The 16,976-nt window shown below is 35.8% G+C and overlaps 1 protein-coding gene across 1 annotated transcript in view; it reads right to left on the bottom strand.

Moving 5' to 3' along the window:
* UHRF2 (ubiquitin like with PHD and ring finger domains 2) overlaps positions 1–16,976 on the bottom strand; it is an 86,249-nt gene that overhangs the window by 45,751 nt on the left and 23,522 nt on the right. The window contains exon 5 of the mRNA XM_010725641.2: positions 12,263–12,522. Coding sequence (XP_010723943.1) covers positions 12,263–12,522 — 260 coding nt within the window. The remainder of the gene's footprint in view (positions 1–12,262; positions 12,523–16,976) is intronic.

Raw genomic sequence — 16,976 nt, 5'->3', positions numbered from 1 at the left:
AAACTATTAAAAAAATGGTTGATTGTTTTCATTTAGAACACAATCAGTTCCAAGTTTTAGCCCAGACATAGCCCAAATTTGGTCTCAGTGTGGTCCGTATTTTAAGTAAATTAGAGTGAAAAGGTAGTAAAGAATAATTTTTTCAGCATGGAACATTTTTAATTTAACTCTGCCTTCATGCACTCATTACATTTCCACTACCATCATATTTAGGACAGATCTTTTAAGAAGTCTACCAATACAGCTTATCAAATTCATGTGATGGATGTAGCTCAAGTACACATTCCATGAACATATGCTTAAAGAACAGTTATCTACAAAATCTATTAGAGAATAAAATATAGTAAATCTAAAATCTCTAGAACAGAAAACATTTATCTCTTAATTACAAAGGAAAAATCTCATGAAGTAAATGGGAGATTATTTCTTTTGACAACTTATCTTGAAAAGATGCAGTGAGGAATCTTTAAGCAAAGAAAGTAAATGGTTCACTAAATCATAGCTAAGAAATTTTGATCGATTTGTTATTTTTCAGTTAAGACCTTTTTTTGAAGGCAGCTTTTTACACAATATTATCTGCAAGTTAATAGATTTTACGAGTGATGTCATAGTAGCACAAGAAGACATAAGCAATCAGTACAAAACCAAAACCAAACAATTATGAATAACATCTGAAGAGCTCCAATTTCATCCCAAACTGAAACTCATTTAGTAAAGTTAAAAGTGATATACAACAGCAATACAGCTAAAATAAAAAAGAATACTAAAGAAAAAAATTACAAACTTTCTAAGATCTGAGATGTTAACTTTTCAGTCTAACGATATAGCCTTCACAATTGTTGTTAACTCTTCAACATTAGCAGTTCTTGTAGGATTTTCAAATATGCTATAAATACAGCACAATAAAGACTTTATGAAAACACTGCTAGCAGAAAGTAGACGGCCTGCTACAAAAAAAAAGTGCTAGACTAAAATGGTGAAGTTGTTTAGTAATACTGCACGTAAGCTAAGAAATCCTCCATCATTAAACAAGTAACAGATGACATCACAGCAAACATTTCATACAATATGCCTATAGACCTACTTTTAAGCATCCTTTTTTTTCTTAGCAAAAACTGCAAAGAACAATAGCTCTTAAATTTCCAGCATATAATTATAATTATTTTAGAAACAGCACTCCTGCTATGCAGTTTGATCTGACTTCGTAAACTACGCTGCTAAATAACAAAGACAAAATTTCACTCTTGCTAATTAAAGTACAGTACCTGTTACTTTCAAGCATGCCTGTCTATAGTGAACAAGACCACCTCAAAGCCTTGGAAAAACCGCACACTGTGACTTGACACATTTCTATACAAACTAAGCAGATTTGTCATTAACAGCATAAAGCTTTAGTAAACTACAGTCTGAAGGCTGTCCTCTCATAACCAACTGGATGAAAGCCAGGCGACACAACTGGGTACATAACTATCATAGAATCATAGAACGGCCTGGGTTGAAAAGGACCACAATGATCATCTAGTTTCAACCCCCCTGCTGTGTGCAGGGCTGTCAACCACCAGACCAGGCTGCCCCAGAGCCACATCCAGTCTGGCCTTGAATGCCTCCAGGGATGGGGCATCCACAACCACCTTGTGCAACCTGTTCCACTGCTTCACCACCCTGTGTGAGAAAAACTTCCTTCTAATATCTAACCTAGACCTCCCTGTCTCAGTTTAAAACCATTTCTCCTCTTGTCCTATAACTGTCCACCCTCATAAACAGTCAATCTCCATCCTCTATATGCTCCTTTTAAATACTGGAAGGCCACAGTGAGGCCAACTGGGTAAGTTTATTTTTGTTTGTTCAACATTTTCTTTTAAATTTAACATACTGGTCTGTTACAACAACACTTTCAGATCCTGATTATCAAAACCTGCATAATGGAAATTATATCATGCAGAGACAGGTGCTTGAGATAGAGTCACTATCAAAGTAACAGTCTCATATGATCCAACTTTTAAATTCGCAATACTTTAGTTTCAGTTTGAGGGTACTGCAAAGCCATTGTTGGTATACACTTTTGTGCTGCAGCTGTCCCTTAGAAGAACTATTCTACAATTGTACAACGCTCATACTGCAGTACTGTAATATCCATCAAAAAAAAAGTAAGAATCCCACCTACAGCAATACAAAAAGCAACGATGAAGTAATGTCTGTTTTATTGAAGGACCTACATAATGGCAAGCCATTATAGTAGAACAGGCAACTGAAATCTAAGGACAGCTAAGCTTGAGCTACTGGTTCATTCCAATCATAACAAACCCTTCCTGAAGTTTGAAGATGACTGTAAATAAATGAAGAAATGATGTACTTGAACTGAGAAATGAAAAAAGGTCTTAAACATCAGAAAAATAAAGAATTATAAATTAGACAATGCTTACGTATACAAAAATAAGCAGGAAGTATCCATGAGATTATAAAAATGTTATTTCTATAACGTTAAAAAATTCCAATGTCACTACCCCCCCCAAAAAAAAATCAAAGAGACGTAACTCACAACAACATGCATTCACAGGAATTTTGATGTGAAAAAAAATCTCTTCTAAAATTAAGACTTTTTGGTGTCCGATTTTCCAGAAAGGTCTTTGGACAAATAACTGTCATTTAATCATCAAAAATTACTTTGTGTCAAACTCTGCTTTGTGTCATCTTTGTACCCAAGAAAGCTCAGAACAAAATGCTTCCTACTGTTTGTCTGAGAGCTTCAAAGATTTCCATTGTTAATTATTCCAACTCTGCTCTTGGAAGTATATATACATAAAGAGCCTAAATAAGGAAGACTGCTAAACCATCATTAATAAAATAAGATTCAGAAGATACAATCTAGTGTCCCCACTTACAGGCAGAAACCTACTGCTTTCCAAAGCAAGTAAAAGGTAGAATCTTCACTGAGGAAATTTTTTACTCATTTTTTACTCACTAGCTGGACAGAACCTTAAGCTTGCAAATCTTCCTTTTGAAGGACAGTTTATGAACAGGCAAGATGTTTCCTTGTTAGATTCTATACTCTTCCCCATCAGGTTCCACACACAGAATGTTTTGCTGCTGTGCCTCTGCACACCAAAAGGCTCTTGACAAAACAGCCTTTGGTAAATCCTAACAGATACTTGACATTTGTCCATAATTCATACCCAAACTAAACAGGTGGAACAGCATTTTGAGTTCAGCTCAAGATCACACAAATACGTTAAGCACAGCAACACTACTCCTCACTATACTGAGTAATAAACAATGAGTACTTCCACAATAATTTTGGAACCTCAACGTATCAAATGCCACAGTTTACTTCGGTAGGAAAAAAAATAAAATAAAATCACACCCAACGTTAGAAAGTGCCATTCACTCCATGCTCACTTTCTAGAAGTTGAGGATGTTATTTGCATAAGATGCATTAAGTTAAAACTTAATCTTTTACATATGGATGAGTAATATGTAACTACGTATGCTTACTTTTTGTTATTGTAGGTATATGTAGATAAACCAAAAGACAATTAATATTTATTCAAGCCTTTAACAAACCTCAAGAAAGAAATGAAGAACTCATTCCAAGAACTGCAATCAACAAGCAATAGACATGAATGTTTAGCTAAAGTATTTTTCTCACTTACTGCATTACCTATAAAATTCTGTGATGTGATCCTCAATTAAAAACAGAAGCAGTTTCACATTAAGTTTGTTGAAGTTTTAATGATCATTTGACACAATTCAAGCTTTAAACATTATAAACATTTCTTGTCTTTCCATTTTTTTCACTACACTCAGCACCTAATATTTGAAAAAGCAAACACAGTAGCAGTAACTATTATCCTAACACTGATGTTATAGTGAGTACTGCTCACTGGAAGTCTCGTATTCACTGCCAAGGTACATTCCCTCGTAATTTTATTTCCCTTTAATTTAGTTTTCCTGGTAATATTTCTAACTAGATAGCAATATCGGCATAACAGGGTTTACCTCTGATTTATTTCATTACCAATTTCTTGGTATCCACTCATTCCTAAGGCATTCAAATACTGAGAAACATGAGTTTCTCATCAGAACACAAACAAGACTTCAATTCACTAAGAACTTTCAATGTATCTTTTAAGTCTCTCCCCAGGTGTCGCTAGAACAACTGAAACTGGAAAGATAAAATTACTGAAACAAAACAAAAAATACCAAGACTTCCCTACCATTTCTCCAAACTAGTATGATAAGCAATATTAGTGGGAATTTTCAAAAATTGCTGTTTTCCAAAATAAACAGAATGAACACTAGAAGTGTTTGAGAAATACACTGAGTGCCAGGGGAGGTACTTTGACATTCCTTCACAGAAAACAAAATAATTCTATTTGCAGCATGAGCATTAACTCTGCTGGAAGTAGCTACCTCTTAAAGCAATGCTTCTCTACCTTAGTCTGCCATTCTGTGCAGCCACCAGCCAAACTCATTTGAAAGGATAAACAGTACTGAGGATTTGTCTTTTAAATGTATCAGGAAGCAAGAACATTTTACAGCCATACAATCAATAAATTCAACAACACTGAACTATCACGCATTGTATACCTGGAAAATGAGGTAAGAGGAAGAAGTGGCCACCTCTTCTGAAAAAAACAAAACCCTTAATGCTTAAGAGTGTCTTTTTGTCTCCAAAAGTCAATTTATCAACAAGTTGTAGTATGATAACTGTCATCTATTAAATCCCAGACTATTACATCTTAAGGTGAAGCGTGCAAATAAATATTTTGAAAATAAAGCTCTTAAGTCTCAACTTCAAACCATTTGTTGAGAAAGCATTAGCAAGTTTAGACCATTATTCTGCTATCTCTTCAGCTAAGGACACACTTTAAAGGAAAAAGTGTTGTAGTTTTTATTTCCTGAAAAGGTTGTTCTTAAAACAAGAAGGTGAAGAGCCACATCATTTCTAACTTTCTCAAAATATTCTGTACTCTCCAACAGCCTGAAGCTATAACTTTGAGAATTCAAGATTAAGCTACCCATATCAAAGTTCACAAGAATCTCAATCTGTCTGGGACATTACTTTCAAGGCATACACAATGACAAATTCCTGACTTTTGATTACACAAAGAAATTTTGTTTTTCTTAATACCTATGCATACATACACACTCTTGGAGAGAACGTAGAATTGTGTATTAATGTGTTATTTTTAAGAGGTTAACAATAGCCCCGACTATACACAAACAAAGAAACTTGCCTGAAATAGGGAAGACACTGTTAGTATGGATAATGCGTGCAGCAAGAGTGTTTTTGGAGTGCTAGCCTTTCACAACCTTTCAGATGTAATGTTTTTTTGTTTGTTTGTTTTTGTCTCCTCTCCTTCTGAAAAGGAGGATCAGTAAAACCTTTAAACTTCCACAGGAACTGTTACTCCTTATACAGCATTCCGTGACAACTTCTCTTACTGTCTGCAATCCTGATTAGTCTTGAATAAACAGGGGACATAATACAAGGATTAAAGAAAGTAGTAATGTAGCTGACAATATCTGAAACGCCTTTTCTCCCTATACTTACAGACTGTTCAAAGATTTTACAACAAGAAAATATTCATTCATTTTACCCCTTCATTATTTAATTTAGGGAGATTAAGACCGAGGGAACTAGTAAGCGTTTTAAAGAAATTATTTCCAGCAGGATTACCCCATCTTTTTCCTTCTTAACTACCTTTTCATTATGCATCATTTCCCATCTGCCCAAATTGAAATTTGTTGCCCAAGTTCATATTTTTACATCCGCTCCAGCCAGCATGACATACCTATGCTCCTAACATGACTCAAACATTTCAAAAGCAAAGAATCTTAGATCTAAGACAATCTCACAAATGCTTCTCAGACAGAAGCAAAACAAAAATTAAAACTTGAATACTGACTTGGTGGGTCAAGGCATTTCACTACTATTAAACAAACCTTCCTATTCAAAATGGAAGCTGCCACTGACAGACTGATGCAACTGTATTAGCTCAATTTCCATTTAGAAACATAGGAACCCAACTCAGCCCCAGATCACTGAGATTAGTCCCTCTTTATTATAGGCTACCACACACACACTCATTTTCTTGGACATCATTTATCATCTACGAATCTAAAATTATTATGATATTTTTCACAGTTCACTTCATTTTTATGACATTTTACATAGTTTATGGAAAACTAAATGACTAACGAAAGTTAAGTTCTGAGTGACACTTACTTACAGGTACAGTAATAGCACATTTCTATGTGCCTTTACCATCAAGCAGGCAGTAATCAATTCAGGAGTAATGAATGTCTTTTTCTGAAGTCATTTTAAGAAGCAATTGAGTTTATTCTTGAAGACTACAGGTCCTAATTAGTAATAGTATTTCATAACAGCATACAGTACATAAATACAACCTGTTTATTTAGCTGGAATAGCATCTTCTGAACAGGACAGAAATTGTAAGAAGAAAGGTCTCATTAGAACCTGAGGAATAGGATGTTCTTAATTCTTCACGAAAAATAAAATAAACTACCCACCAGAATTTGTTTCATAGAAACACATTGCTCAGGTTCACTCTGTGAGCTGCACAGCCAAAAAGCACCTCTTTAACAGACATCAATCTACATATTCTCTTCTTCTTGGTCCACCTCTGGCCTTATCTTCAGTTCAAGGAGAATGTGTGAAGGCAGCACAAGACAAAACTACACAGCTGAACTCTGCAGGGAACTGCAGAAGTCAGCATAACCAGAGTGCAAGCAAGAGTGCCACCCTAGCAAAGCCACATTCATGGCTGTTTTACTAGGCTACATGCAACAAAGTAAATCAGTTCAAAGTTCACAGTATTGTCTGCACAAACAGCTCAGCCTCAAAATCCTCAACAGACTACAGGCTCCAGGATGGATAAATACATATGGATTCAGAAAACACGTACCTCACAGTAACCAACAGACTAACTGCCTACGCAACTGCTTATATGCAACAGTCAGTAGCTCTCTACATCCAGTTTACAGAGTAGATTTCAAAATTTTGTTACACGAGAATTACTGTAGGATCACATCCAAGGACAGTATAGTTTCTACACATATGTAGTATCCACTACTCAGAAACATCCTACTCTACCGATTTTCTGAATGCAGGCATTCTTCAGCAACATCAAAGTATATTGCAACTTTAACCCTGCCTTAGCAGTCTTGCAGCAAATTTTCAAATTGCCATCATCCAACCATGACAATTGGAAATTGCTGTACCCTTTGATTTTTCAGCTAGTGGCATAAATATCTATAGGTCCTAAAATATATCTTGCAAAATTAAAATTAAAAAAAAACAAAAAAAACAAGAAGCAAGCTGTGGTTCTCTGTAGAGAGTCTCTGATGGTTAACATCTAATGGCTTTCTACAGCATTAATGATGAGGATCCCTCACAGATTGCAGACCCAAAAGAAATATTAAGTGCAAACAGATAAGTCTGAGAAACCCACTGAAAAACGGTGCACAGAAAGAGCAGCAAAGACTAATGTAATTAGTAGATCTATCTTCAAAATCCATCAGACAACCAAAGCTATAAACAAAACAACTTCTGTTTGAAGAACGTAGTTGGATAACATCTGGTAAGCAATGAAATCATCACCCATCACCAACAACCAGGTCTATTTTAACGAGACCAAAACGTTAACTGATGATATAAAAACGGGTTTTCACAAATCTATAGCTGGAAGTACTCTAAGTTCTGCCTGCATAGAACAGTGAACTTGATAAAACTTACAGGAATCCTTACCAGTTTTAACTGCTGACTACCTAAACTACCTTAACAAAACTGGGCACATTAACTCACTGATAAGACATCCTATTTCATGGTGCTTATCTGACAGACTCTTTACAACATCAAAGACAAGACATCCATGAAAATTCTACCAGGTCATAAACATCCAACACACATCCCAAATAGATGAGAAACAGATGTGACTTGCAGTGACAGAACTGTCTCCTGAACATTAAGCTATAAGCTGCACTGCACAAGAAGGTACACAATGAAGACATTAACAAGAAATTGTAAGCTTTTACGTTATAGCAATACAAGATATCTTTGCTGTACAAACTACTAAGTAGTAGCTCCTGCTCCTCATATTCTTAAGCAGGTAAACTCTGGTAACTACCTACAGTCCTGTTAATTTAAGATCCAAACATACACAGGATTTGTTCGAAGTCCTTTCAAAGAGAAGAAAGCTGAGTCATGTTAAAGATAAGTTTATAGTCTCTTTGCATTAGAAAACAGTTGCTTGAGGCAGAAGAAATGGATGATAGTAATGTATGAAAACTGACAGCACATCTCAACCTTAATACCAAAAACAGCCATTAAACACTTGAACCCATGCAAAGGTGAAACTGAAATACAATGAATGAAGTGGCAGGGAGAATGACAACAGTGGTAGAAACAGGAACATATGTAAGAAATACTGCCTCCAGGCAAAAAGCTGTGTTAAAGTCACTACAGAAGAAGAACTTAACAGGTAAAAGCACTATTTCCACAACTGGATACTGAACTTAGTACCAAAGGCCAAGTGAAGTTCAGGATTGATAAAACTTTCTACTTTAATGAAAAATGCTCTTAAACAAGTATCACTGGTGTTTTAAAACCTTTCAAAATAAGGGATATCCCTTCTTTATTCACATCACTAGCAGACACAGATGAGAGGAAATCTTCTTATCCATAAGGAAATTCCCCTTACAAAAACTATTCTAAGCCCTTATCCACAAAAATTAATTTTTCTTCATTGCAATCCTCCCTAGAAAAGCTTTGCCATTGCGTGTTCCCTCTCATATTCACTTTAACTATGCTACCTAAACAGGAAATAGAACGAACAAAGGAATAAGTGAAAACACTGACCATCAAGAGGAAGTACACTTGTGAAACTATTCAGCCCAGAAATTAGAAGTAGTTTAGCAAGTGTGAAACTGCAAGGGCTTGGGCAAGACTAATATATAAATCAAGCAGCACCACTGCTAAAACCACTTAAAGGGACAAATTCTGCTTCAGCCTCTAAGAAGAGTCATTCCAAGGAGTGACCCAAAAATTAACTTATTAATAATTAGTTGGATTCTTCACCTGATAGCCTATCAAATATTTTCAGCTAAGAAAACAAAGCCAGAACTTACCTGAAATCTGTTGATACTACACTAACTTTTTCAAGGATCAAATGTGGAATACACTGGCATCAAATAAAGATTGGACTATGATGCACAGCCAAGAATAAAGTACAATTAATAGCTGGGGCAAAATTAACCCTTACTGAAATTGATAAACTCAATTTCTATAGACATTTTGGCTAAAAGAAATTTTAATTAGTTCTTTGCTCTGACAGATTATCTCATCAACGTGAAAAATTTGAAAGCAGAAGCATGCTTTGGTACAAATTACTAAGGAGATGTAGCTTAATAACACACTTTCCCTGAGAGGTGGTAGTATAAGAGAATGACTGAGGTGATTCTCTTATGATGACTTTTGGATAAAATTTTCAGCAAGACTTCTCAGACAGATGTGTCAAACAGTGCACAAATCTGTCCCAAACCTGTGAACCCAGTGTGAATACTAACGAGTCCGCTAAAAAAAAGGAAGCAGCAGTCCTTCATTTACGCTAAGATATGTAGGATCTGTGTGTTTCAGAGACAGCAAGGCAGCTCAGGTCTGCACTTGAGGACTTCACTTACAATGACAGAAAGCTGTTCCGGAGATGGAGTTGCACGGTACTCTGTACTCTTATGTAAGTGCTGCTATAAGCGCTATGGGTTCAAATGGGAAAAAAAGAAGGAAAGGATGTCTGAGCACTTTTTTCTGAGCAGATTAAGTCTACCACCAAAAAAAAAGAAAAAAGGCATAATAATGTGTATTTGCTATTTATCTGCAAGCCTCAGAAAGAGAGAAGTGGAATAGATCAATTTAATATACTACACGTACTGCATCCTCCAGCTATAACCTTTTTGGTGAGATTTTCTTCCAAACAAGCAGAGGGAAAACATAAGCATCAGTGACAATTTAAGAAGCTGCGGATGTGCGTCCACCCCTGACATCTCTCCAGTGTAATTCAAGTAATTCTGATAACCTTACACATACCATGCTTATGATTTCCATTCCACTAGCCATTTTTATTCTGTTTCAGAAAACTGCAAGTGTTTTCATCTCTTGCAAGAGTACAGCTGTTACGGACAATGCAAAGCTGAAATTACCCTACTGGATAGCTCCCTCAAGACAATACAGTAAGAAAAAACAAGACAATGGTAAATAAGTGAGGTAGCAAAACGCATAGGTTTAATCTAAAAAACCCACCGGAAACATCCAGGAACAAGTAACTGTGCAGAAGAACAAAGAACAGAATACGAACCTCAAAGAAGTGAGAAGTTAAATTAGACATGACAAACTCTGGAGCAGAGAGGAATTGCATTCGAAAGTACATCATGATTAACCTATTTATCCATAGGAAGCATACTGGCAGCATGCCACATATGTGGTCTACAAAGAGGTAAACACTAATGTATGCAAATCAAGTACTACAAAAACACATAACCATTAACACTAAAGAGAAAAGCGAAACATCTACACTAATGGTCAGCAATATTCATCTAAAACAAAGTAACGGATAGAAGTTCAAAGTCTTCCTTTCCAAAAAGCCTTTCCACAGTTTGTTTCTGAAAGTTCAAGCATTCAATACCTTACAGTGAATTAGTGATTAAAGGCTATGATCCACTGTATGCAAAATTATGTTTCTATATTTTATTTAATTTTGCTGGCAAGGAACACACAGTTGCTATCCATCATCTTACAGTAAGATGATGATTGTCTCTACTTGCTAGAGTATATGTAGTAAAGGTCAATTCTATTTTTTAGTATGGGTACGCCAAATAAGATCAAACACGTTGTGCAACATTTTATACTTTAGTACTCTAATTCATGGAAGAAACTAAGCCACTCACAAGAGCAGCATAATTCCTCTTACAGTTACAACTATTTCTAAAAATTTTTTGTCCATGGCTCAATTGTATACGGCTACACTGTTAGGAAAAATAGGTAATCTTTAAGCTAAGACTTTGAAATCAAATCACAATGCGCACATGATTAAATAGATAGTATTTTGATTATATTTCTTGATTAAATTCTTTCCATGTACTTCAGTATCTGATAAAATATTAGAAAATTAGAAAGTTTAAAATAAAAACTTGAATAACTTATACAGTTACAGACAATTTTATCTCTGTATTTAAGAGTTTAAAAAGTCTATGAAATTGTAACTGCTACTAACAAGAACAACAAAGTGTACTCTAATCAAGATGGAAATATTTTTATTTTTCCTTGCAAAAGCAGATTCAGTTACATATTAAAATAACTAAAGTTAAAATAGCTGCTCTAAAAACTTCTTTTGGAAATCTAGTTAATACCAAATATACTTTGCTTTTCTTTACATCAAGCTCAGACTGCACAAACTGCAATAGTTCTACTATGCTCAGTAACAAAAATTTTAAATTCTCAACAATTCTACTCATTCAGATGTTTAACTTGATGTTTCAGCAAATGTTACCTAAAGAGTAAAATAAATAAATAAAAAATAAGTAATCAAGGCCAATTTTTCCAGTGAATGAAATGGTGCAAAACTTGGTAAAAAGAAATCCCTTTAAACTTAGTAAGCAATATGAAGGCTTTCTCCAATCCAAACATTGCAGGTGCAATGTTTTTACTAGAAAAAAAGAAGGAAAAAACACAAGAAAAACAGCTCTCCCTCAGTCCAATTCTGAATCAATTTCATGCACTCACATCATCAAGTTCTCTAAAAGAATCCTTTACTGGCAATGCAGACCTGCTATTTTGTGTATAATTATTTAATTTATAATAAAGTTCGTCAAAATTGCATACCCAAATTTCCTCATGATACTCCAATGAGAGGAACTGAATATGCACAAAGAATAGATAAATGATATTTTGTTTGGGAAAAAAAAACAGTGAAAATTCACTTAAAAATTTCTTCTTCTCACATACAAAGGATGGATTTTAAGTTTTATAAAGACAAATTAGTACTTGATTATTTAGGCATTAATATAACAGAGCTCCCAATATACTCACTATATCCAACCGAAAAGTGTGTGATTAGTGAATATTTTAATATTCTTTCTTGATATTGAACTTGCTTTCTTTGATTACAAGTTTCTTCAAGAAATTCTTGGTTTATACAAACCAAATAACAGTATGTGATGTCCTCAAAATAGTATCAGGAGCACTTACTCATCATACTTGATATGATAAATAACTTCTTCAGTGTCCATACAGTCTGAATAAGATGTAGATGGTGTACTGTCCAAATTATTTGCATTCTCTCTAGAATGATCTTGACTTAAGCTTCCGTTAGTCCTTTTGTAAGTATTACTGCTCTTTCCTTGAGCTTTACCATTCTTTTGTCCCTTTGTTGCTCGGGTAACGTTTTCTATATGAGCTTCAAACCAGGCTCCAATGCTGACATCACGTGCATCCACCAACTCATTTATCTGAAAAGAAAATTCAATAATGAATTTATGCTTCTCTTCTACAGTCTCAATTAAGAATAAACAACGCAACTTACTATAAAACTGCTTAACCTTATTAGCCTTAATCTGTATAACATTCAACAACATTAACTCAGTTAGCTTGAGCAAGTTGAAATTAACATGCAGTCGTCATTAATACACTGCACATTGACCATTACATTCTTGTCTCATTAAAATCTAGTAGCAGGAAGAATCACAGAATCATCAGGCTAGAAAGGACTTCTGGATATCATCTACTCTATCCTTGTGCTCAAGCCATGGTCAGCTAAACCAGATGTCCATGTGCAGCTTACAACCTACAGCCTCCAGCAGCAGAGACAGAATTATCATCCCCAAAGGCTAGCTTCTATTAATTGAACAACTATTATGTATTTTGAGAAGGGCAAGACAAAACAGAAATAAACAAACACACATGCAGTAACTTTTACTATTTGGAGTTAAGCATTCCATGAAGTTGACAGCAGTTTGAGATAACAAATTTAACCCAAGGAATCAATTGTCTAGATTATACTTAATATTGTACTCTTCACTTTTTGGCCATCTTCTTAAAACTCAATCCTCTTCTTTCTCCCATATAAAATTAAAAACACATGTTTTTAATCATTTTATTCTACAAGCAACAGTATCAAAAGTATAGCTTTTTGTCAGGACGAATACTTTAATCACGTAAATCCAGAGTTTCAGAAGTGTCTCTCATATATATATATATATAAATATATATATAAATATATAAATGACCACACTTCTTTAATGACAATTCTGTAAGAATGCCCCCCAAAAGTATATCCATATGATCTGAAGTGTTCAAATTAGTTGTAGCACAAGCTGCTTCTTTACTTCCTTCTCTCAGAAACACAGTTGAGACACTACTAAAGACTCCTTCTGCTGCTACTTTTTGAGACAAGTGCTATCAACCAAGCCAGCTTCATCATTACATTAAAAAAATAAAGTACAACGCAACCTCCCACGATCCCTCTCAAACTATAATTCCCATTCCTTTCAGACCACAATTCGATGTGTGTACTCATAAACCTGACTTCCATCCTTGCAAAGCACAAGGGCAAAACTATTACTACGTAACACTGGGAACACCATGTAACAGCTTTACAAGCAGTTATCATTGTTCCCAAAAAAGAGATCCAAATTGCATCAGAGAATTCAAAGAAATGTGGTCAATTTCACTTTAAACAAAATTGTTTTGATAGATGTGTTTTCTATTGATTATAAACAGGGGTATGACTATTTGGAGTATTTTCTGAGGAACAGGAGCTTGGAATCAAGTTGCACATGAGGAATACCTTCCATGAGAAACGAGATATATGAAGAAAGTAAGCAACAATCCAAGCAAAGTTGAAATTCTAAGGTAAGGAAGAACTTCAACATTGATGTAACTCTTCCTCCATTCTTTAACTGACTTACAATCTAAGTGCAATTATTTACACTGATAGACTGATTAAAGACAACCACCAACCTAAATCATATTTCACTCTAGTTTGTAGAACAGCATCCAGTCATACAATCACACTTACTAATACCAAGAAAGCACCAATTTTTATAATAGTTAAATTAACCATTTTAAACTGTGACAAACAGAACAATTATTGCGATGACAAAAATGAGAAAATTACCAATTATTTCAAACATTTTTAAACAAGAATTACCAAAAAAAAAGTTTAAAAAATTAAAAATAGGACAGACCAAGCCAGATCATGAGATCTGTTTATAGATCCGTTATTCTTATAGAAAGCATTTTTGCCCTACTTCCTGGTATGAAATCCTCAGCAAGTTTGCAGACAACACCAGCTGAGTGATGCAACTGATACACAAGGGATGCTATCCAGAAGAGTCTGGACAGACTTGTGAGGAGGGCCCATGATCACCTTATTAAGTTCCACAAGGCTAAGTGCAAGGTCCTGTACCCGGGTTGGGGCAACCCCAAGCACAGATACAGGTTGGGCGAAGAATGACATGAGTGCATCCCTGAGGAGAAGGACTTGGGAGGGTCAGTTGACAGAAGTGCCAGCAATGTGCACTTGCAGCCCAGAAGGCCAATCACAGCCTGGGTTACATCAAAAGAACTGTGACCAGAAGGTTCAAGGACATAATTCTGCTCCGCTGTTCTTTTGAGTCCCTACCTGGAGTACTGTGTCCAGTTCTGGAGCCCTCAAGACAAGAAGGACATTGAGCTGTTGGAGCAGGTCCAGAGAAGGGCCACAAACATGATCAGAGGGCTAGAGCACCTCACCCATGAGAACAGGCTGAAAGAGCTAAGGCTCTTCAGCCAGGAGAAGAGAAGGCTCTAGGGTGACCTTATAGCAGCTTCCAGCACCTGAACGGGGCCTGCAAGAAAGCTAGGTAGGGAGGTTTTGTAAGGGTACATAGTGATAGCACAAGGAGAAATGTCTTTAATCTGGAAGAGAATAGATACAGACTAGATATTAGGAAGAAATTCCTTACTGAGGGTGGTAAGACACTGGAACAGGTTGCCCAGTGAGGCTGTGAATGACCTCTCCTTGGAAGCCAGGTTAGATGGGGCTTTGAGCAACCTGGTCTAGTGGGAGGTGTGCCTGCCTATAGCGGGGAGGGTGGAACTAGATTATCTTAAAGGTCCCTTCCAACTGATACCTTTCTGTGATTCTACAAAACTCTATAACCTTGTCAATTGTTATGTGCTAATTCTTTACTCTGAAAACTTCATGTGAACTATTTCAAAATTTGCACCAAAATATGAAGATTGACAATGAGATAATTAATAATTGCTGCTCCAGTGTGGGAGTGTAAGCATACAACTCAGTAAGAGCAAATTTGTATTGTACTGTTCAATAGCATGGTTCTGGTTCAAACTGGTACTACAAAATAACTCACAAGAACATGGAACAAAATATCAAATACAATCAACAAGCACACCTTTAATTATTAAAGGAAAATACTGCATGCAAATAGGAATTATACATTTTTGGAAGCAAAATCCTAAAAAACTCCGTTTTATGCCTCAAGGAAAAATGAAAATGAAAACCTTCAAATTAAAAGGCTCTGAAAGGACAAAGTACAGGCAGCAAACAAAGCTGGCTCTCAGGGCTAATATGAGAGGAGCAATACAACAGAACAACTACATAAATATCTGCAAATTCTAAAGGATGTCAGAACAGTGGAAAAAATAAACCAAGCAGAATCAATAGATGTGCCATGACAAAATGCAATGAAAAAAATGCATTCTGATTTTCACCAATCACTCAGTTTTAAGGTACCTCAGGAGACTTAGTCCAAATTCCTGCTCAAAACAAGATTAAAATTGAACACATAAATTTGTCCAGCACTTTATCTGGTTGCTATGACTCTCAGACTTCTAAGGACAGATATTCCATAGCATAAGGCAATTTTTCAACTCTTAACAATCCTTGTAGTTAAATGGAATCATAGAGTTGGAAGAGATCTCCAAAGTAAAAAATTTTTTTCCTTCTATTCAACCTAAATCTACCCTCTTTCAGTTTGAAACCATTTCCCTTTGTCTTTATTATCTCTTTTCAATGACCATATACTGTCTTTCATACTCCTATTCTACACCTCACTAAGACTTTGCATACTTTTGGAAGGTCCTTTCTCTCCCAGAACCTTCTCTTTTACAGGTTAGGTAAGACCACTGTGGTATTCTCTTTAAGACAGAAATGCTACTACATTGGACACCTCTGTAACCCCAACTGAGCCTGCTAAGTTTATCAATACTTTTCTCATACTGAAGCATCCCACATTTGATGCAGATGTGGTATAGCCAGTGGCAAGTTAAATTACCATTTCCTCCATATAGCTGGCTATGCTCCTCCTGACAGAGCCAGTTCCTGTACATGCACTGTTAACATCCAGCACTGCCATGGTGCACTGAAAACTGTTTAGCCAATATTACTACAGCTCCAGACACCACTACAGCAAAGCCACTCCCAAGCTGGCTGTCACTGCTCCAGCCCGCTCCATGGGAAAAGGTCAGCTCAATCCAAGTGCAAGACTTGAACTTCTTGAGATTCAAAAGTAGCCTATTGCTCCAGTTCACATAGACCCTTCTGCATGGCAGACTTGGCTTCACACCAGCTATACTACCCAATACATTGGTGTCACAGTCAAAGAATGCACATTTCGTTTCCATCCTGGCCACTGGTGAAGTCACTGAACGGGATATCTCCTAGGATAGCCATTAACAGAATAAGAAACAACAAATAATCCAGTTCTCAAGCCAAGTATCACTGACAATTCTCAGTCTTCATGAAAAGAACAAGAGTTGAGTATTGTTTCACACACCACTAATTCTTCTAAACTGCAATTTAGATAATATACAGTGACCACACAGAGGAACTCTGTTTAAATCATTATTTTAACCACCCAACAATAATTACAGTTTTTTGTTTTTTTTTTTCAAATTAACA

The sequence above is a fragment of the Meleagris gallopavo genome, chromosome Z (assembly GCF_000146605.3).
Source record: "Meleagris gallopavo isolate NT-WF06-2002-E0010 breed Aviagen turkey brand Nicholas breeding stock chromosome Z, Turkey_5.1, whole genome shotgun sequence".
NCBI classification, from domain to species: Eukaryota; Metazoa; Chordata; class Aves; order Galliformes; family Phasianidae; genus Meleagris; species Meleagris gallopavo.
This window is presented reverse-complemented; position numbering and strand designations above follow the sequence as displayed.